The sequence below is a fragment of the Rhinopithecus roxellana genome, chromosome 4, assembly GCF_007565055.1.
Source record: "Rhinopithecus roxellana isolate Shanxi Qingling chromosome 4, ASM756505v1, whole genome shotgun sequence".
NCBI lineage: Eukaryota > Metazoa > Chordata > Mammalia > Primates > Cercopithecidae > Rhinopithecus > Rhinopithecus roxellana.
The window spans coordinates 32,745,539-32,768,390 of record NC_044552.1 but is presented as its reverse complement, the minus strand read 5'-3'; the positions used below and the strand labels follow the sequence as shown (position 1 = coordinate 32,768,390).

Here is a 22,852-nt window from a genome sequence, read left to right as displayed (position 1 = left end):
AGACCTGGCAATTCTACTCCTAGGTATATGCCCCAGAGAAATACACAAGTAAGAATGCACATTGCACCAACATTTGTAATTCAGAAAGACAAAAAGAGAACAACTCAAATGTCCATTAAAAGGTTAACAGATAAACTGTGCTCTATTATACAGTGGAATATGGAATGGTGGTCAAAAATCCACAAAACAGGACTACTTGTGTCAATGTGAATGAATCTCATACAAACATAATGTTGGACCAAAAAATTACAGGAAAATATTTCTATGATTTAAGTATTAAGTATTTCTTATAAGAAATACTTAAATTTCTTAATTTAAGTATTAAGAGGTGAAGCCTCCAGAAGATGATTAGATCATGAGGGCTCTGCTCTCAAGAATGGGATTCGTGCCCTTATAAAAGAGGCCTATGTGAGTTTGTGAGCCCTTTTGCCTTCTGTGATGTGAGGGCATAGTGTTCACTCCTTCCCCACCATGTGAGGACACAGTGAGAAGACACCATCTCAGAAGCAGAGAGCAGGCCCTTACTAAACATCAAACTGCTGGTGTCTTGATCTTGGGCTTCCCACCCTCTAAATTGTGAGAGATAAATTTCTATTATCCAAAAATTACCAAGTCTAAGGTATTTTGTTATAACAGCAGACACACACTAAGACAGAAATTGGTACTGAGAGTGGGTAGCCGTGAAACAAATAACTAAAAACGTAGAAGTAGCTGTGGAATTGGGTGGTGGGCTAGAAAAGTCTATATTTCCATAAATGGGCCATACAAGGTGATTCTGGTGAGAGCTCAGAAGAAGATGAGAGCTATGTAGAAAATTTCAATCTTTGTAGAGATTATCTAAGTGGTTGTGAACATAATAATGGTAGAAATATGAACAGTAAAGCCCATTCTGATGAGGTCTGAGATAGAAATGAGGAGCATTGCATTAGAAACTGGAGGAAAGGCCATCTTTGTCATAAAGTGGTAAAGAATTTGGCTGAATTGTGTCTATAACCAAGTGTTTTGTGGGAGAAAAGACGAGCAATGAAATAGAATATTTGGTGGAAGAAATCTCTAAGCAAAGTGTTGAGGGTACAGCATGGCTTCTCTTGACTGCTTATAGCAAAATGTGGGAGGAGAGAAATGAAAGATGGAATTTATAATCAAAAGAGAAGAAGAACTTAAAGATTTGGAAAATTCTCAGTCTGGCCATATTGTAAAGAATGCAAAAGCATGTTCAGGAGACAATGCCAAGGGTGTGGCCAAGTGAACATTTAATAAGCTTAGTATGGATAGAGGAAAGGCAGGTGCCATTCATCCAGAAAGTGGAAGAATGACCGTGAATGCATTTCAGAGATCTTTAGGCCCAGATGTCAGGGTCTTGAGAGCAGAACAGTTTTGGGGGAGGAGCCCAGGACACTGTGAGACATTGGAACTCACTGCTCAGGGCCACCTCCTGTCTCTGCTCCCTACACTGGGGTGCAGTGCTCCTTGGCCACCCTAGCTGTGACTCAAGTGGGCCCAGGTATAACTCAGGCCATCCCTCTGGAGGACATAGCAGTAAACCTTGGCAGTGCCCATGTGGTGCTAACTCTACACATACAGAGTGCAAGAGCTATAGGGAACATAGCTGCTTCTTTGAAATCCAGGAAGACCTAGATTTCAAAGGATATCCTGGAAAGCCTCAGGGCCTGGGCAGAGTGGAGGTTTCTAATAAATTTATAGTAGTTAAGGCACAGGGGCGGGGCCGCTACAGAGAGTCCTGACTAGGGCAATGACTAGCAGAGTCATGGGGGACAAGATTCTCTCCCAAGACCCCAGACTGGTAGAGCCCCCAGTACACAACTCCAGCCTGAGAGAGCTGCCACATGAGCTGAATCCAGCAAAGCTATGGGAGTGGGGCTTCGGGGAGACTTGGGGACCCAACTCCCACCTCTATATCAGGAAGGCAGGACACTGAGTCAAAGAAGATTATTCTCAAGCTTTAAGATTTGACCTTGTTTGTCCTGTTAAGTCTGGATTTACTTGGGACCAGTTACCCCTTTCTTCCTATTTCTCCCTTTTTTGATTTTAATTTTAATTCTTTATTTTGTTTCAGATAAAAAATAAACAATTGTATTTATTTAATGGTCTCTTACATTGCTCAGGCTGGTCTCCAATCTCTAGCCTCAAGCAGGCTTCCCACCTTAGCCTCTCAATTAGCTAGGGTTACAGGCATGAGCCACCACACCCAACCCTTATTGCTCCCTTTTGAAATGAGAATGTCCATCCTATAAAATGAGAATGTCTGCCCCACAATTTCATTTTGGAAGCACATAACTTCGGTGATTTCATAAGTTCACAGCTAGAGAGAAATTTCCTTCAGGAGGAATCATCCCTTGAGTCTCACCCGTACCTGGTTTAAATGATACTTTAGACCTGGTTTAGATGAGACTTTGGACTTAGACTTTACAGTTAATACTGGGATGAATTAAGACTTTGGGGCCATTGGGATTAAATGAATGCATTTTGTATGTGAGAAGGACAGGAACTGGGGGGCCAGGGGCAGAATGCTATGGTTGGAATGTTGTGTCACTCCAAAATTCATGTTGAAACTTAGTCCCCAAGGCAATAGTATGAAAAGGTGAGGCCTTCAGGTGATTCGGTTGATGAAGGCTCTGCCCTCACGAATGGGATTAGTACCTTATAAAAGAGACCTGAGGGTGTTTATGAGAGTTTTTCACCCATTTGCCCTTCTGCCATGTGAGGACACAGTGAGAAGGTGCCATCTTGGAAAGAGAGGACGAGCACTTACTAGACATGGAATCTGCTGGTGCCTTGATCTTGGACTTCACAGCCTTCAGAATCATGAGGAATATATTTCTGTTATTTAGAAATTACCCAGTCTAAGGTATTTTGCTATAGCAGCAGGAAACGACTAAGACAAATATGTTCAACACACTATTAAAAATACACAGAACCTTGCTATATATTTCTATAGCTACTCACAAATGTGGTAAAAGTTACAAGGAAATGTTTGGGAATTCAAAGAGGCACATTCAGGGCTTACCTCTGAGGGGCGGAGGGCAGGGAGAGGGATGTGATCAGAGAGGGTTGCCCAGAGAAGTGTAACTATGAGATGTGTTATTTCTTCGGCTGGATGGTATGTGCATGAATGATCATAATATCAGTCAGTCATTGCATTTTTGAATCGCTGGAATAATTCGTAATAAAAGAGGAGAATATTCATTGAGTGAATGCATTTATTGAGCACCGTGTGCCCAGGACTGTGCCAGGTGCCTTGAAGGTGGGAGGGGGAATGCCACCTCTCCTGCTCTTGCTGCCTGGTGTCCCGAGGTCTCATTCTCTCAGAATCCCTCCCTTCTTTGAACCCAGTCCCCCAGGCCCACCTCCACCAAGTACAGAGGAGTGGGAAGAACCTGATACTCTGTTCCCAGTTCCTAGTTTGGAAGGAACATCTCATCTAGGTTAGACCTAAGGAGGAACTTTTCCACTGGGGCTGAAAAGCCCCAAAGGGAGGAGGATCTCTAGTCTCCAAGATCTTTTCTAAAATCATACTGACTTCTGAATTATTAAAGTTCCATATGTTCATTGGAGAAGATCTCCTGGGATTTTCTGTAATCCCATCACCGACAGTTAAGGTTTTGAGGTTGGTGGTGCATGTGTGGTATTTTTGTTCTTTTTTGCAGTACATACGCACACATTTACATAGTGGAGGCTAGACTAAGAACACAGTATCATATCCTGTGTTTTCAACCTCATATTCTATGGTCAGGGCTCTCTAGAGAGCTCTTAAGAGAAGGAAGAATGTGCTGCGCTGTTGCTTTGATTTGGTGTTGGGCTGCTTCTCTCCTCTATCTGGGGGAGTTAGGATGAAGCGGCCCCGTCCGGGCTACCTTACCTGAAGCCAAGGAGGATCGCAGAGGCGATAACCAGAGCAGAGAAGGAGAGTGCGTAGCCCACCGTGTAGATGATGTAGAGGGACAGGAGCTGCTCCTCCGGGGAGCTCTGTGGCACACAGGGGACATAAGTGTACATGGGCAGCCCATGGCCCTCTTCCCATAACCTTCCTTCCCATGGGACAGAGGCAGAGTTGGGGCCCCAACTCAGGACTCACCAGAGATACCGGGACCAAGAAAGAGAATAACCGTAACCTACAGCGATGGTTCTTGGATATCTCGGGCCCTGTTCCAAGGCCAGAGAGGTGAATACACACCACCTTTGTCCACAAAGCATGGTGTACAAAGCCCGCAGAGGCAAGGGGATGGATGAAATGACCGCAGATGCCCCCACCAAAGCCAAGGGTTTTTGCTCCAGTGAGGCCAGGACACAGCTCCCCGCTCCCTGGCTCAGAACCCCGCCTCAACTCACTCTTTCCCCTCGCTTGGACTCCTCACACTCCGACAGGTCCCTCCAGGGCAGGCTGGAGTTGTCCTTCTGCAGCCAGAGGCCTTCAGCTGTGCAGAACCGGTACACATGGCCCTGCGGCACTGGGGTGGGGAGACCTGGCCCTGAGCCTCAGCCCAGAATAGGGCAGCCTGCCCAGTGTTAGATGCCCCCCTTCCTCCCCAAACCTGAGGGCTATCCCTGCTCCCCCAGAATGGACCACTCTGAGTTAGTGACATCCTTTTCCCTTCTTTACACACACACACACACACACACACACACACACACACACACACACACCTGGACCTTCCTCTCCTGACATATACCCTGTTGGTCCAGGGACAAGATGGGGTCACCACAGTAGGGGCTCCTCAGCTCCACCCTCAGCCCTGCCTCTCAGCCACCCTAGGACACAGTTTAATGAATTCATGCCTTTGAGATGAGATGAGTTTAGCTCACTTCCATGTCCCTGCCTTAAGCTTCAAATCACACTACTGACAAGGTCTGGCACCAACCAGCAGCAGTCACTCGCTATTTCTGATTTTCAGGACTCAGCGCCCACCTCCCTCCCACACTCCTTGGGGAGAGCAGACCCTGGGAACAAGGTTAACACTGAGTTCCCAAGAGGAAGGGAGGCAGAGCACCAATCTGAGAGAGAGAGAGAGAGAGAGAGAGAGAGAGAGAGAGAGAGAGAGAGACAGCCCTGCCCATAAGAAGTCCTAATCTGATGGAGGAGACACAGACCTACCTGCAAGGACCTCCAGGTCTAAAAGGAGTACACAGCCTCATGGATATATGCAGCCTTGGCCTTTGGAGATCCCCCATAGAAAAGGGGAAGACCCAGCTCCTACCTTCATGTAGACTCTAATTATATGTTGGAAATGGAGATAGCCCTTGGAGAGAGGGAAGGATCCAGCCCCTGTCCTCAGGGAACTCCCCTGTCTGAGGATGGTGGCACCGTCCCTGGCTTCAGAGAATCAAGACTCACACAAAAAAGACAAAAAGGACCTCAGAAAGGAACAGCATAGATGGAAACCAACAGAGATCAAACACAGGCCCTGCAGAGGCGAGGTGGGGCATTGCCTGTGCCCATTCACATCCCAGCAGAGGCTGTCCCCCGCCATGCCCCATGTCCACCTACCAGGGAGATGGCTGGCCTGTGGCCTCAGGTTTGATGTGAGGCTGATAGAGGCCACTGCTTATTTGCGTCCAGGAGGAAATGCTTCATTCCTAGCCTCCCTGCAGGGGAACTTAAGTTTGACACCAGGGCCAATGAACTTGGGACAAAGGGCACAGTGAGAGGGTATGGGAGACATTGACCTGTAGGGAGCACAGGGGGACCAAGAAGGGAAGCTGCAGGCGGGACGAACTTTAAAAGAGTTCAACATTCTAAAAGACTAGAAGATTTTTTAAAGACCAGCTTTCCCAGCTGTGGGAGGAAGGAGGGAATGAAGGACAGAGAATGGAGAAGACACCAGAGGCCCACGGGGGGTAGTGACTGGTCAGTGTTCATGTGGAGAGACAGCAGTCAAAACTGGGTCTTGGCTGGGCGTGGTGACTCATGCCTGTAATCCTAGCACTTTGGGAGGCTGAGGCAGGTGGATTGCCTGAGCTCAAGAGTTCGAGACCAGCCCAGGCAACACAGCGAAACCCCATTTCTTTTTTTTTTTTTTTTTTTTTTTTTTTGAGACGGAGTCTCGCTCTGTCGCCCAGGCTGGAGTGCAGTGGCCGGATCTCAGCTCACTGCAAGCTCCGCCTCCCGGGTTCACGCCATTCTCCTGCCTCAGCCTCCCGAGTAGCTGGGACTACAGGCGCCAGCCACCTTGCCCGGCTAGCTTTTTGTATTTTTTAGTAGAGACGGGGTTTCACCGTGTTAGCCAGGATGGTCTCGAACTCCTGACCTCGTGATCCGCCCGTCTCGGCCTCCCAAAGTGCTGGGATTACAGGCTTGAGCCAGCGTGCCCGGCCGCGAAACCCCATTTCTACTAAAAATACTAAAAATTAGCTGGGTATGGTGGTGCGCTCCTGTAGTCCCAGATACTCAGGAAGCCGAGGCACAAAAATCACTTGAACTTGGGAGGCGGAGGTTGTAGGGTTGTAGTGAGTTAAGATCGAGCCACTGCAATCCAGCCTGGGCAACAGAGTGAGACTCTGTCTCAAAAAAAAAAAAAAAAAAAAAAAAAAGAACTGGGTCTCCTGAGAAGAGGCTTTATTAAAGTGTGGTGGTGGTATGTGTGTGTGTGTGTGAGAGATAGGGACTGTGGCAGCCCCAGGGCCTGACCCTCAGGGGTGCAGGACAGGGGCAACCATCTAGTCTGGGGGTTCTATTTTTCGCCCCAGCAAAAAATGTGGCAGGGACAACTTTACTGCAGAGTCCGATGACAGCCCTCTTCCAGCACTGTCAGCAAGGCTTGCCAATGGACCTTGCCCTTCCCTAACCCTGATCCCAGACACCAGGACAGCCTCCCTGCTCTTTCTTCTTCTCCTTCCCAGCTCCTTTCCCAGACAAACCCTGAACCAGGTCCCTCTTCAAGACACAGAAATTGTCTGGTAACCCAGTGGGGAGAGTCAGCTTGCGGCATGACTCCTTCTGGAAGAATCTGTATTTTAAAGATACTTCACCTGGGAGGAAAATAAAAACCTGAAAATCTAATGGTGAAACTGACAGCAGTGGGAACGATGGTGTTCCAATACCCTTCAAAAGCATTTATGAACAAAATCAGGCGTATCCCCAACGGCAGAGAAGGGGACGTCTGATTTTAGCAATGTGAAGGGCCCCTCTCAAGCCCCCAGATGCCTCTTTTATCTGCTGCATGGATGCCTGAGATTCTTCACTGGGGCCAAGTCTTCTGACATGAGGAAAAATCAGTGTTCTCCTGTAGATACCCCCAAAAGCAGTGATGGGAACCTGAGCTGACTCCATGCAGAATGAGATGGTGTCAGAGCCTGCTCTAGCACCCTGCTTTGATGGGAGGAAATGGGGAGAAAGGAAGAAGGTTGAGGGGCCAGGGAAAAGAAGACACAGCCATGGAACCGCTGGCACAGGAAACAGCTAAAGACCCACATACCCAGGACTCAGTCTGCAACCATGTGATGATAGTAAGAACCACTTCCCACAGCTGGCACAGGACCTGGCATACAGTAGGCACTGCCTTGTTGCAGGTTCCCTCACAACATGCTCCTTATACGCTCTTTCCATAGGCTGTGCCTTCACAGAACCAGTTTTTGAACACCTACTGTACACCTGACACCTTTGAACATTATAACCACCTTTCAAGGTAGGAATGGTTAGTCCCATTTTACAGATGAAGAAACTGAGCCTCTGAGTAGCCATGTGACTTTCCTAAGATCATCAACTAGAAAGTAGCAGAGTCAAGACTAAAACCCCCCAGCTCTTTGCCTCCAGAGGCCTAAAGTTAGCGGCCAAACTTGCTGTTAATAGGAAAGAATGTGGCATGTGCCATTCTCCTCTGCCCTTCCTCTGGGCTCAGATTTCTCAACATTCAGTCTCCTCCCAGCAGGCCCCCTTGCCAGTGCAGACCCCCGGCAGCTGCACCATTCCCGTGCCCTCTGTTCAGAGCCAGTTGGGAGGGTGGGGAGGTGGTGTGTGCACAGATGTGTGCATTACCGGCACAGAGTCAAAGGATCACTGTGTCCCTCACTCAGCAAGCCTGTGCGAGTGCATCTGTCAATTACCCTTCATTAGCATCAAATATTAAAAGCCAGGCTGGTTCCTGGCTGGGCCCATGATCCCCAGACGCCCATCTTGGCTGGAGGTGGGGTGGGTCAGGCATAGCCCTACTTATCAGCCCGGCTTTATCTGGCTTGGGAGGAGCTGGTAAATCACAGCCAGGGATTTGGCTCAAGGCTTGTCAACACAGGGAGGCAGCCCGGCAGCCACATGCCAGGAGGCCCAGGGATATTTCATTAAGCCAGACCCTGCTGCTGGAAATAAAACCCCCAATTAAACACTTCCCCTCCCGGAAGCTGATGCGGCGCCTGTAATCAAGCTAACAGCCGCCCTTCCACGTGGGTGCTGGCACTCAGGGCCATGGAGAGCTGCTCATGAATCCATTAGCTCCTGCACCCTGGCAACGACGTGGCCAGCAAGGACTACTGGGCCCCATTTTACAGATGCGGAAGCTGAGACTCAGAGAGGCCAGGCACAGGGCCTCCCAAGGGAGTGAGATGAGGGTCAAAGGCCAGGCTCGAAATGAAGGCATCAGCTCGGGGCCAGGGTGAAGGGTACTGTAGAGCATCAGGGCTTAGGAGAAGGAGCTCAGGTTCTGAACAACACAGACCCAAGTTCAAATCCTGGTTCTGCCTTCAACCAGCTGTGGGATGTTGGGCATGTCCCTTCACATCCTCAGGCCTCAGTTTCTTTATCTGTAAAATGGGAAGCATTATGACTTCCCAGAAGATAAAACATGTGAAATGCCCAGTACATAGTAGACCTTTGAAACATCCTCCCCGATGCCGGTTTCTTGAAGGGGCACTTCTTCACTAAGACTGGAGATGGACACACCAGTTAGAATGGCAATCATTAAAAAGTCAGGAAACAACAGGTGCCGGAGAGGATGTGGAGAAATAGGAACACTTTTACACTGTTGGTGGGATTGTAAACTAGTTCAACCATTAATGGAAAACAGTATGGCGATTCCTCAAGGATCTAGATCTAGATGTACCATATGACCCAGCCATCCCACTACTGGGTATATACCCAAAGGATTATAAATCATGCTGCTATAAAGACACATGCACACGTATGTTTATTGCAGCACTATTCACAATAGCAAAGACTTGGAATCAACCCAAATGTCCATCTGTGACAGACTGGATTAAGAAAATGTGGCACATATACACCATGGAATATTATGCAGCCATAAAAAAGGATGAGTTTGCGTCCTTTGTAGGGACATGGATGCAGCTGGAAACCATCATTCTTAGCAAACTATCACAAGAACAGAAAACCAAACACTGCATGTTCTCACTCATAGGTGGGAACTGAACAATGACATCACTTGGTCTCGGGAAGGGGAACATCACACATCGGGGCCTATCATGGGGAGGGCGGAGGGGGGAGAGATTGCATTGGGAGTTATACCTGATGTAAACGACGAATTGATGGGTGCTGACGAGTTGATGGGTGCAGCACACCAACATGGCACAAGTATACATATGTAACAAACCTGCACGTTATGCACATGTACCCTAGAACTTAAAGTATAATAAAAAAAATTAAAAATTAAAAAAAAAAAAAAGACTGGAGATGGAGCTTGTGACACCACTTCAGCCAGAACTCCTCTGGGGACACGCTTGGGCCCAGTCTCCTCTTGGCAACCCCAGGCTGTTGTAAAAGCCCCCAGGCTCAACATTACTCAGGGGAGGCACCTGCCAGAGTTTCCAAGAACTGTGAGTTACAGGTTATTTTTAAAGCATTTTATGACTCTCATATAATTAGAACTAAGCTAACAAACAGGTAGAGATCAGGAGGGGGTGTAGCTAATGAGGCCGGAATGATTTGTAACAAGCAGATCAGCTGTTTATGGGCAAGCGAGGCTGCTGGAGGGCCCTTGGGCGGCCAACAGGCTCTCTGAAGCCACTTCAGCCTTCTCCTCCAGCTCTCGTTTGCGCCAGTCATTTCCTTTGAACATCTTCTGTCTTTGACTCATCTGCTCCTGCTCTCTCTGCACGATCTTGAGTCCCAAGTTCTCAATTAGAGGGGTCAGAATTCAAGGGCTTGGCTGACTTCTCCAGGATACCGTGTAGTTCCGAGGCCGGTAGCCTGGCCCCATGTCCAAGGTGCTGCCTGGAACCCTTGCTCCTTGGAGGAGCTTCCTTTTCTTTTCTGCATCTGCCTGTTCTTTCAGGTCTGGCCCCAGTCCCACCTGTCCTCGGAAGCCTTCCTAATGCCGCCGCACTCTTGGCAGAAGGGGTGGCTCTGGCCTCCCTCAGTATCACTGCCTGGGCTGCTGAGCCGACCTTCAGCTCCACGGAGAGGGGTTACCCCTTCTCCCCAGCGCACACACTCACACACCTCTAAGGTCTCAGTGGCATCCCGAGCTCCTAACGTGACCCAGCTCAAGGGTCTGGTGATTGTTTTGACTTTTGCTTTTTCTCAGATCACCCACTCTTCTGCTCCATTCTGAACTCTAGAAGCCTGAGCCATGGGACAGCACCCCTCGGCTTCCCTGGCCTCTGCTGGGTTGGGCCAGTGGGAGGCATTGGCAGAAGATGGAAGGCCAGAGGGAGAGAGATGCTGGGTGTTCTCCCCTGCTCCCTCCCTGCCTTGATTTGAGGTCTGCCAGTGACTTTGCCCCTCTGTGGCCACAGCCCTGCTGGTGGCTTCTCCACTGTAGCCCAGCTGTCATGGGGACCCCCAGCCCCATTCTTGTCCCTTACTTCTCAGGTCTAGGGGTGCTCAAGCTTTCCATTGTTGTAGTCCCTGGTGCTTTATATGCCTTATTGGTCCCTTTACCTTGCCCAGCCTCTGAAAAGGACCCCTGTCCCACATTAAATTCTCTCCAAATTGCCAACTGAGCATGTTTTCTGCCAGGACCCCCTTCCTTCTCGCTGACACCAGGGCACACTGTGACGTTTCTCCACAGGCTACTCCCTTGATCAGCCCAAGAAAACTCCAGAACTGTCCCCTTCTTCAGAACTGCTCCCACACACCTGGGTGGGGGTCAGGGAAGCCCCTGCTGCCAACCTTTGCCAAGGAAAGCTCCGGGAGAGGCCAGAGACAGCAATTATGCAGCTTGAGCCTGTGGCAGGTGTCTCTGTGCATCCCTAACTCAGGGAGTGGGGAGAGGGAGGCAGAGTCGGTGATTCCGAGTGTCAAAAAAGGGAGTAAATTAGCCTGGCGAGTGGCGGGGGGAGGGGGTGGGGTAAAGGCTGGCAGGGGGCCTGTGCAGTGGCCGTTATCTTCATGGAGAAAGCAATAAAACCATGTACACTCATAAATGGGCACCACCAGGACCTATTTCCTGCTCAAATAAAATTAAAGGTGATGGATGGAGCTGCAAGCGGCAGGCAGAGCTGGGGGCGGCTTAGTGCTGAGTGATGGGCCCTGTCCTACGCCTGGCTCCCTGGGGTCTAGAAGCCTGGCAGACGCTGGCCAAGCTGCCAGTCTCAAATCTATGGGAGGCAGAGAAAGCGTGTGTATTGCAGGAAGTCAGGGAGGTATGTAGTGAGGTGGGAAAAATTAACAGCTACCATTTCTCAAGGCCCTGTGGTCCTCCCCACACCCATGTCACTTGGCTCTATCCTATCTCCCAGATGAGTCAAGCAAGGCACAGAGAGGTCTGGCAACTTGCTCCTGCTCACACAGCTAGTCAGCAGAACCACCAGATTGCAGAGTTCATACGAGAGGGCAGACAGCTCATCCCTGTCCCTAGAGGTGTGCCCAGACAGCAGAGGGCATCCAGACCACTCATCTGTCTCCAGGCCAGAGCCACATGCAAGGGCACCCCCCAACCCTCGACCAAGGAAGCCTTTGGTGCAGCAGTTAGCCACACTGACTCTAAACCAAGCTTCTGGGTCACCCACTAATGGCTGTGTGAGCCTGCAAAAGTCACTGAGCACCTCTGTGCCTCAGTTTCCCCATCTGAAAATGGGAGGGTAATCAGAGTACTTGCCTCAGAGGGTTGTGAGGATGAAAAGAGTGTAGCGTGGAAAGTGCTTCCAACAGGCAGTATTGCAGAAGGCAGGCCACTGATGGGCCCAGGCTCTCCCTGCCCCTTGGGGAGAGGTGAGGGTGGACAAGGAGACAGCACTTTTAGGACACCTGCCTGGGCCTCATCTGACTTCAGTCCTACGTGCCAAGGTGAAGTTTACATCGGGCCCCACCAGGCCACCTCCTCCAGGAAGACTCCTGGCTTCCCCACAGCATAACCTCATGCCCACACTTGCTTCTGAGCCAGTTGCTGCTTGGGCTCCGGCCCCTTCAAGGTGTGATGATAAGAGCATGAATTGGATTCAAATCCTGGCTCTACCATTGACAACGTCATTTGGAACAAGTGACTTAAACTTTTTGTGCTTCAGTTTCCTCATCTGTACAGCAGGCATAACAACAGGGTAGTTATAAAGTCCTGCTTTTAGGGCAGGACTTGGCACACAGTATGTACTCAATAAATATTGGCTATGAAGATGATGATGATGATGATGATGATGATGGTAGGGAAATATCTTTTCTCCCCTTTTGGAGACTGGGAGCTCCTTGCCACGAGGGTGCTTGTCTCCTGTTATCCTCCATGGTACCTGGATGAAACTGGCTCAGTAAGGGAGGCTGGGATAGATAGAGGGGCAAATTAACTAACCCTCCAGTCAGGGATCCTCTTGCAGCCTCTGCAAATCTCTGTACCCCCAGTGACCTTCCCACCTACCCAGTCACACCTTTCCCAGTACAGGGTCCCCCCTCGCAGGCAGGAGTGAGCTGAGGAGGGCTGAGTCTGATGGAGTTGGTTACCCACCAATGCCCTGATCACTCCTCCCAGTGAACCCCTAGAGAGTGAGGAGATAGCTAAATGTCACTAACAGGTATGGGCCACCTGCAGACACATATCATACATACATGTATACACACAGCTGACACCCTGGATAGCGTCCCTCCCCGCAAGGGTCTGTCCCCACCTAGCTCCTTTCCTGACTACTGGATTGGAGGGGGTCGCGTTTTTCTTCAGACATTTACTTTCCCTTCCCCACCCACCTGTCAGCACTGGCCTCGCGCCCAGACTCAGGTGGCATCTCAGGCCATCATGAAACTTATCACTGCTGACCACTCCCCTCACCCCAGGAAAGGCAGGCAGACCACTCACTAGGAGGCCTAAAGACATTCTGGGTGGGGAGGGCTGTGTCTCAGAGGAAAGGAAGCAGTGCCTCGACCCCAGCCTCCTGGATACAGGGGAAGGTGGGGGAGGGGGCTCATCACTGCTGGCCCAGGGCAGGTACCAGGTGGGGGAGGGGGCTCACCACTGCTGACCCAGGGCAGGTACCAGGTGGGGGAGGGGGCTCACCACTGCTGACCCAGGACAGGTACCAGGTGGGGGAGGGGGCTCACCACTGCTGGCCCAGGGCAGGTACCAGGGGCAGCTGACATTCACGAAGGAGCCTGGCTCCCCATCTGGCCAGCAGGCATATTCATCGAAGGTCCGGTTGCAGAACAAGTCTGGGAGCAGAGAGAACAGTCTCTGAGTCCCTGCTTGTGACTGGCCATGGTACTTTCCTTCCCTTCCCCAAGACCCCTCGCCTCCTCAGAGGCTGCATGCCACTAACCTCTGCTGAACACTTACTGTATGCCAAGCACTTTCCCCACCCGGCAAGAGCCAAGCAAGGGCACTTGCCACTTATCAGTGGCAGGATCTTGAGCAAGTAACTTAATGTCTGTTTCCTGATCTGTAAAACAGGAGTATTTGCAGCCCCATAGGGCTTTGTGGGATCGAGACTGTATGCTACATAGATAATGGAACATAGTACGTGCTCAACAAACAATCACTACAGGCCTATTCTTAAATTGCACTTCACGGATCAGAGGGAAATGTTAGCTCACCTTCCCTCTGATCTCACCTAAGATAATCTTCTTCAGGTCATGTGTTATAATTACAGTCAGGATTTCAACCTAGGCCCAGCGGGCTCCAATCCTGTGCTCTTTAAACCACCTGGTGAACTCCCTGAAACATTTCTTCTTGTAAATACCTTTGTGGAGCCCTCAGTCCATGCACAGGCTGGGAGGTGCCGAGGACAAAAAAGGCAAGGCCGGGTGCCTGCTCTGAGAGGCTCTAGCTGGGGGGCTGGCCGGGGGCGTGAGGGAGGCCACACGGCTAAGACAGCTAAGACAGAAGTAAGACAGCAACCCCAAAGCAGACTACAGCAAACGAGTAAGAGCCAAATGATGGCAGAAGTCCTGGGGAAGATTTTCTGGAGGAGGCAGTGCTTCCGCGGACTTTGAAGAACAGGAAGATTTTGGTCGATAGAAAGGAAGGTATCCAGGTGAAGGAGTAGCTTGGACAATGAGATGAAGGCAGAGGGCAGAGGTGGTGGCATCCTATAGAGGCAAATGACTCCCAGTCACAGACGTTGGGTTCATCAAATTCCTCCAAGAGTTGGTTGTGTGGGGAGCACTAAAGGTGGGGAGCTCACCTGGACTCACCTGTGGCGGGAGGTGGGTCCTCAGTCAGGGAGCGCTGGCACTGGCGTCGGTATTCTCGCCATTTCTGCACCGTCTCCCAGAGGGACACAGTGGCACCCTGAGGGGAGGGCATACATGGGAGGCCTGTGGGTTCAGCCAGCCCCTCTCCTGCCCCCTCACCCCCTAACACACTTGGTTTCTCGATCTCCATGAAACCTCAAAGCCCCAAACTCTGCCAGGCGTCAGCCACCTCTGAAAGAGAGTGGGAATAAGTCACTGCCACCCAGGGGCTCCAGGTGGATGGTTTCACATCTTCATTCCTCCCAGGGGACTGGTGCACAGCTTGATGTGTCACAAGTACCCAGCAAATGTCTGCTAAATTGATGCTTTTGGGGAGGTGGGTGAATGAAGGAGGAAAGGAGAGTGTGTGCCTCATTCCTGGTCTCTGATCTCACTTAGGAGAGAGACTTTCTGAGGGCCCAGGACTCTAAGCTCCTTCTGGTGCCTAGTCAGCCTGCCTGAGGGCTTCCTGCACTTTCAACCATTCTAGAAGGAAACACACAGGCCAGAGTGGGAGAGGAACTGAATCAAGGGTGCACAGGCCCCCCCAGGAAGCAGAGTTAAGGCTAGAATCTGGAGTCCTTCAGATCAGTGACCATGGTGGAATATTGGAAGGTATGCGGGGGCAAGCAGGGCAGCGTTCAGGGCTACAGAGAACCCGGATGTCTGCCATTAGCATTCCTCCTCCAAAATGCACTCACTTACAAATGCACTCAACACAGCCCCCTTGTGCTCCCCTGTGACACAACAACCAAATCTAATTTTCAACCCAGCTTCTATCCACCCAAAGGAAGAGTCCTGAGGACATGAGGTGAAGGGGTCAGGGAGGTTGCAGAACACTGAAGTCACGCCTGCAATGGGGGGGATCCCCTTCACCTGTGAGTAGGGAGAGCTGAGCCTCCACTTCCAGTAAGGTCACCGAAATGGCTTTTTAGCACACAGACCCAAACAGACCCATCCCACTGAGAATCCACCGTTCCTTCTCAGCATTTTTGTGCACTTCCTTCGGCTATGTCTTGGGATTGTGGTTCTGTTTTGTTTTTTCCTGAACAGCCTTAAAAATTATAAATATTCGTCTTTAGAGGCTGCAGATGCTGAAATGACCCAAGAGCCCCATGTATAAAATGTAGGACCTATACATAATTTAAAACAACATTTTGCTTTTTGAAATCACAAAAATGTCCACGTGTGCTGAAATTAAAATAGCTTCTTTATAGAAGCTTGCCCCCTTGCCTTGTGGCGTGCTGGGTACACGCTGGATCTGGTCTCGGGTTCTAGCTGGCTTATCTCGCACCTCCCTGAGAGACTTGGGTTGCCTTGCTCACCCCCTGCTGCCTCGCAGGCCCCACGGAAGGGCCCAGCTCACTTTGAGCCCCAGCAGCGTCCTTGGCATAGGTGTGCCGAGGCCGCAGGGGCTACCCTGAAGGACAGAGCTCATCTGAGGGCAAAGGTCAACTGTATTTGCTTGGGGAAAAAAAGAACAAGAAATCAAACATAACAGTTGCAAAGGTGTTGTCCATGATATTAGCCACAGCTGAGGAGGTGGCACAGTTTTCATCAGAGCAAGTCCTGGTGGATCAACCCCGCCACCCTAACCCCTTTCCCTTCTCCCTTCTTCCCTCTTCTCCCGGTAAAGGGCTCTTCCACGCTGCCCCTAAATGCAGCAGCTGCTGGGGGTGGAGGGCAGAGAGACAGAGAAATCCCCCTTGGTTTCTGTTTCTACAATGAAAGCAGACAACACACAAGGTCACTGCTGGGAACTGGGGCAGAAGGTGTGTCTGGGGCAGGCAGAGAGGCTGTGGAAGCCAGTTCTCCCCAGAGGCGGGGGAGGGGTTAACGACCGTGCCATGAAGGCCAATCTGGCCTCCAGCACCCCAGGGCAGCGTTGTCACCTACTCTGAGCAGAGCTGTGGACATAAAACTATCTTCAGACTGGGGCTCCCTGAGGACGGGGCTGTGCCTCCCCTCAGACTGGGGATCCCCGAGTCAGGGCTGTGTCCCCCTCAGACTGGGGATCCCTGAGGACAGGGCTGCGTCTCCCTCAGACTGGGGCTCCCTGAGGACAGGGCTGTGTCTCCCTCAGACTGGGGCTTCCTGAGGACGGGGCTGTGGCTCCCCCTTAGGTAAGGGATTCCTGACAGTAGGAATATCTTGTCCTCTCCCTGCACCAGTTCAGGGTTTCTAAATACCTTGGAGCCTTCATCCCAACCCTGCAGGCACACACACAGTACGAACTACCCAGACTTCTGGCCTCTCCCACACCTCGTATTTACAGAAACCATAACGGTGCCAGGTTCTGGGTGGTTGTGGGTGGAGGGGAATGCAGGGAGTATAAAGGTGACTGCAGGAGTCCTGCCTGAGAGAGTCCTCAGGCTACTCGGGGGTGGGGGTCAATGCTTTACAGGATAAGTGACATAACAGGGAAGCCAGTGGGTGAAAGTGTTCATGGAGTGATTGGGGCAGGGCTCAGTGTAGACTCAAGAGGCCTGAGGGACTGGGGACTGTGAGGTGGGGCTGGGGTGAAGGGAGTTGGGGGCAGACTGGGCTAGCAAGGAGGAGGGTAGGCATTTCAGCAGGAGGGCACAGCAGGGAAAAGGCACAGGGGTGGGGACATCAGTGCTCTGGAGAGCAGAGGAAAGCTGTGGACTGTTATCAGGAGGATTTTGGGGGGCAGGGAGAGAGTGGTGGCAGGCCCTGGGACAGATGGGAGGTTTTGGTCTGGGGAAAGGCTGGGTAAATGAGGCTAGGGTCATCCAGTGCCAGGTAACACCCAGCGGCAGGTTACCTGGGTGCCCAGGTAACATAGTGGAGACTGAACAACCCTGGGCTTGGGCTCAGATCTGGGCCTGGACCTGGCTCACCCAGACATTAAGTTTGCAACTGAGTGCAAGAGTTGTATGTTTTAGCCTCAGCTTAAACTTGTGCAAATGGGAACAGCAGCCCCTCTCCCATGAGACGGCTGTGAGGACTGAGTTAATGCTTAAGATGGTGGGCACATGGAAGAGGCTCAGTCAATGGCAGCAATCCCCATGATTTCTGCTATTTAGAGGAAAGGGCAGAGTGGGAGGGAGTGACCAGGCTTCCTGGGGACTGGGGCCCCACCCCTTCCTCACTTCTAGGATCAACACATTCCCAGAAAGAGGAAATTAATATATTTTCACGTCCAATGACCAATCATTCTGCTTAATTTGTGAGATCTTCCAGCAGTAACCACAGCCAATGGCAAAGTGAAGCAGGGAGGAGGCTTGGGACCCCATGCCCTGTGAGGAGGGGCAAGGCCCTGCCCAGCAGTGTCCCCCACTCCTCCATTTCATCCTCCCACAACATAAGTCCCTGCTGCAAGCCTGACAAGGTGGGGCTGTGGGTGCTGGGGAGCAGGGAGGATGTAATCCAGATGTCCCTGTCCCTCACAAGGCAGCAGAGCTGACGAGGAGAGCAGGGCAGGGGTCAGTGGGGGTCTAAGGGGCCATGGTAAGGGCAGGATGGCAGTTTCTAGAATCCAGACTTGACAGGCTTCATGGGATCCCTCTGAGGTGGATGAAGGCACATGGGGATGACGCCTGGTTGGAGGTTACAAGAAGGAAGGGGCATCCCTCAGATTCAGGAGTTTCGGGAGGAAGCAGGAGACAGGAGAGAGGACACCAGGAGGGAGTGGTGTGAGCTACAGGAAGGAGCTCCTGACAGCGATTTACAAGTCCTCGGTCTAAATCCCAGCTCTGTTAATGCAGGACGGTGGGACACATTTTATCTTTTTGGACCTCAGTTTACTCATCAGTTGCCAGTTCCACCATCTGTAAAATGGGCATATCATTCTTCTCAGAGACTGTACAGATCCAACAAGATAAAGCAGGTGAAAATCTTTGTGACTTCTCAAGCCCTGTACAAGCAGGCAGCGTTGGAAAGAAAGACAGCAGAGAAGGAAGCAGGTGGAGCGGAAGCCCCTGGGGCGGCAGGCCTTCAACACCCCGGGAGGGTCTCCCTCTCCAAACACTGGCTGCCAACCTGAAAGGCGTCTCCTATTTCTCAGAGCGGGTAAGTGTATCAGATTCTTTCCTTCTCTGGGGACCATTTTGGTTGACGGGGAGGAGGAAAGAGATCTTGGCCTCTCTGTGCCATGAGGTGGGAGACGCGCAGGAGGGCCTCTCAAAAGGAGGAAGAAGGGATTCCAATTCAAATTTCTGGAGGCCTCCAACCAGGTCCAGCCCTTCAGGTTCCCTGGCATCTCCTCCCAGGACCCCAACCTCCTTCCTCTGTGTCACCTCCCAGAAGTCAAATCACCCCTTCCATCAACAGACTCCTGTCTCTTTGACTGCCCCTTGTTTTTCTTTCTTTCTTCTTTTTTTTTTTTTTTTTCAAAAGCTCAGAGCTTACAATACATTTTTTTCCCTAAGGGCTTTAGATATCTGAACGAAAGGACAGGGAAAGGAATACTACACACATGTTCTCACAGTCACAAAAACCCCCACGTGGACACTGTCACACGCATCATCACACACGTCCCCATGCACAATCCCAATGCTGAGACACTAACACAGATTCTCTCCCACCACACACAATCACTCACAGACTGCCAGGTACACACTCACATTCTGAGACACTGTCCCCAAGATACACACACAGAGGAACGCACAGACACTCTCACAAGCACACTATCTCCCCTGCACATATAGACACACACTAGTTGACACCCATTCACGCACCAAGATGCCACACACACACAGACACACACACACACACACAGACCCTCCCACAGACACAGTATGACATGCAGGGTCACAAACACATAGATAGTGTCAGATGCAGAACTGCATGCTGAGATGTTGCACACACAGGGACTCATTCCCACACAGACCGTTACACACACGGTCACTCACATATACCTGAGAAATGCGGGCTCATATAGCCCACTCCCTTCTCCCCCTGGTCTGTCTCAGTCTACCTGTCTCTATCTCTGTCCCCACCACCAATACCACCACCCACACACATAGGAATTTTCCTAGGGGCAGGCTGCCACTGAGGAAGCCTGTTTTGCCTTGGTGCAGGGCATTCGAGGGCAGGATGTGGTTTCTTGGTTGCTCCTGCCCCAGCCCCCAGCCTGGGTTCTGTCCAGAAGGAAGCCCAGATTAGAACAATGTCCACTCTGACCAAGGCTCAGCCCTGGACTCCATCCACCATTCACTAGAGTACAGAGACCCAGGGTCTCCAAGAACCCCTCTCAGTCCTATCCTGAAGCCCTGGAAAACACTTCCGGATCCCCAAGGACAAATGGGTCAGTTCCCCCATTTGACTAAAGTGACTAAAGCTGCCATTTCAGGGTGCCAGTGTCCATCCCCTCCATAACCCTGTGTGATAGAGTTTATGATCCCTATTTACAGATGAGGACACAGATTGGGGATAATCAAATATCCAACTCAAGATCACCAGCTAATAGCAGTCTCTATATTTGAATCCAGTTCTGTCTGATTTTAACTTTGAGTATGGAGGGCTTGCCTGTCTCCTCAGTAGGCCCACTCCCTCACGGGGGTCTTGGACAGGTAAGGACCAGGGTAGGGGAGTGAGGTTTCCCAGCAACAATGAAAGAGTGGCCTAGGGCACCTTTTTCAGAAGTCAACTCAGCCATCCCCCTACCTGCAGGGATGCTGCTTCCGGCCTCCGCAGACCCGACAGTGAGCAGCTCACTCTCCGAGTTCTCCCTTCAGTCCCATCTGAGTAGGAGGTGTTAGATCAAGAGCCCAGCCCCTCACCCCTTTCTCCTCCCTGCTCCTGAACTGCTGAACTACTTTATACAGGGACCCTCTTTTCTGAGCTTTCATCCCCCCATCAGCAACACGAGGGGAGAAACTCTAACCCTGCTGACTTCATAGACAGAAAACAAAATGCAAAATACACTATTTTTTAGTCCTATAAGTATGCATGATGTTGTGTCATAATTATTGCAGTCTATCCTTAGCACCCCCTGTAACTCAGATCTCCGTGGCAGCTGTTTCCCATGACAAGAGCACCCCCTCAAGGCTCCCATCTCAGTTAGGACCTGTCCCCTCCTATCCTTCTCTACCACCCCAATCGTGTTATGCCCCCAGTGTGCCCAACTTTTGCCTTAGGCCTGGGGCTAAGGAGTAAAATTGGATCAGAGGAAAGTGCGGTTTCAGGAGCCTGACACTTCTGGGAATAAGGCCTCTGGGAAGACAGCTCACAGAAACTTTCCTCTTCCCTATGCCTTCTTCCCTTCATCCAAACCAGATCTGTAAACCTGGCCTAGAGCAGGATGGGACCAGGAAGCAGAGCCTCCACCCCTACCCCAACCCAGTCCATAAGAGGAGGGAACGATGGGCAAGAACCACGTCTTGGGTCTGCAGCCTTGGCCCCTGAAAGATCCCAACCACACCAGGAAAACCAAGGCCTGGCTGGGGGCGCTGTGAGGAAGGTGCCTTGGAAGGGAGTGGGTGTCTCCTGGGGCTCAGGGCAGCAGCTGGGCTGGGGAACAGGGGCTGGGAGAGGATGCCTCTGGAAAAGAATCTGGGGGCTGAAAATGTGCTGGCCCCTCAGCTGAGAGGCACGTCTGTCCACATCTGGGGTTTCAGCGGGGGTGGAGTCTGCCCTCACCAAGGCAATGGTTCTGGGACAAACTTCCAAGTTCGTCCAGGTCCACTCCCCACGGATCTCAGTTCTTTAGGTCTGGCGGTAGCAGTGGGAAGTGATAGGAAGAACTTGTTTCCTGACCCAGGAGAGGCTGCCCAAGTCTATGTCTCCTCTCTGCTCAAGCATGTCCCAGCATCTTTGGACAGCTCCCCTCTTCAAAAGCAGCTGACCACTGCCCCCAGCCCAGAAGCCTGGGGCAGGAAAGGCAGCAAGAGCAGGAGAGAGGGGCTAAAGATGTCCACCTGTGGCCTGCTCTCTGGTGGCACCAAGGAGCCCAGGTGTTCCTGCGTGTCCCAATATGCCTTCTCTTGGTGCCTGTTGTCAGTGTAGGGTCAGAATGGGAGGTCAGCAGAGTGGTGGTGGGGGGCTGGCTGCTTCCAGAGGGGCACTGAGCCTTCTGCCTGTTTGCTACAGAGGCTGGAAGGGGACGGGGGTAGGTTCCATCTGGGAGGTCACTGGGGAGGACAAGCTGCCACCGCAGGGTCCCAGGGACCATGAATCAAAGGCTGTGCTGGGGGCTGACGAGAAAGGGAGAGGAGCGGGTCTCCGCACCCTGGCCCTCTCAGCCCTCGTAGGGCCTTCTCAGGGTCTTTGAGCAGGTGGATTGCCCGGGGAGGCACTGCGGGAGAGGGGTCTGGGGCAGACTGTGGGGCGGAGGGAGTCTGGGAGGATGCCGGGCCGTGCCAGGGCCGCTGACACGGTTTAGAAGGAGTTGGGAAAGTGGCGGGGAGGAAGGAAAAGCGGGGCAGAAGTCAGCGCAGGGCGGCTGCGGGGCAGCGGGTGCCCTGGCAGAGGGACCCGGGCGGCGAGGAAGAGGGCGTCTCGCTGGGGTTGGGGGAATCCTCTGTAGTCCAAGCCCTCACCTGGGCCTTCCAGCCCAGGGGCACAAACTCTCCAGTCCCTACTCCCCCCGAAGCTTTCGGATGCCCCCGCCAGCGGTCTCGGAGTTTCATTCAAGTCCCAGGGCCCCCCGCCAGGACACTGCGCCTGCAGCCTGCAGGGCCACCCCCCTCCCCCGGTGTCGTCGGGGTCCCTGGGACTCACCTGGGGGCGGGGGCCGGCCCTGCCCACCACCCCGAGCAGCAGGAGCGCGAGGCGCAGCGGGCCGGGGGTGCCGGCCATGGCGGGGAGTTCAGGACTGGGCCATCGCTGCCACCTGCGGAACCGCGTGCGGCGACTGATTCCGGGCGGGTGGCGGGCGGCGGGGGAGGAGCCGGCGAGGGGCCGCCCTGCTCGCGGGAGGGGCCTGGCAGGGTCCCGGTTCTTCCGTCCCGGCCGCCAGAGACCCCTGGGCCCGCCCCGCCGCACCCCTCGGCCGGTCCCGGGCCAGGAGATAGTGGGCACTGTGCTCCGAGCGAGCGCGGCTGGGGATCAGGAAGCGCAGGAGGCGGACACCAGCTCTGAGCGCCGACAGTGCGCCTGGCCGGCTTTCAGCGACAAGCCGGGCCGCCTCCCACCCTGGAACCCCGGACCTCCTCCCGGGTCTCCCAGCTAAAGAAAGCCACAGCAACTCCCGCCCATTCAAGGTCCCTCAAAGGAAACTGAGGCCCGAAGAGTGGACGAGACTTGTCCAAGGTCACACGGCTTTGCAGGCCACTCCTGGAAAGTATCCCCAGAGCCAGGGGTGACTAATAAGAATTTCTTTTCCCAGGGTTACCCCTT

The 22,852-nt window shown here is 52.2% G+C and overlaps 1 protein-coding gene across 3 annotated transcripts in view; it reads right to left on the bottom strand.

Annotated features, from left to right (window-relative positions):
* GLP1R (glucagon like peptide 1 receptor) overlaps positions 1-22,451 on the bottom strand; it is a 43,316-nt gene extending 20,865 nt beyond the window's left edge. For all 3 annotated transcript variants that reach the window (XR_004056880.1, XR_004056881.1, XM_010389723.2), the window contains exons 1-5: positions 22,235-22,451; positions 14,513-14,609; positions 13,424-13,531; positions 4,351-4,469; positions 3,881-3,987 (exon numbers count right to left, since the gene is read on the bottom strand). Coding sequence is in view for 1 of the 3 variants with exons in the window: in XM_010389723.2 (XP_010388025.1) it covers positions 3,881-3,987; positions 4,351-4,469; positions 13,424-13,531; positions 14,513-14,609; positions 22,235-22,312 (509 nt within the window). In the remaining 2 variants the exon portion in view is untranslated. The remainder of the gene's footprint in view (positions 1-3,880; positions 3,988-4,350; positions 4,470-13,423; positions 13,532-14,512; positions 14,610-22,234) is intronic.
* Between the last annotated feature and the right edge of the window lie 401 nt (positions 22,452-22,852).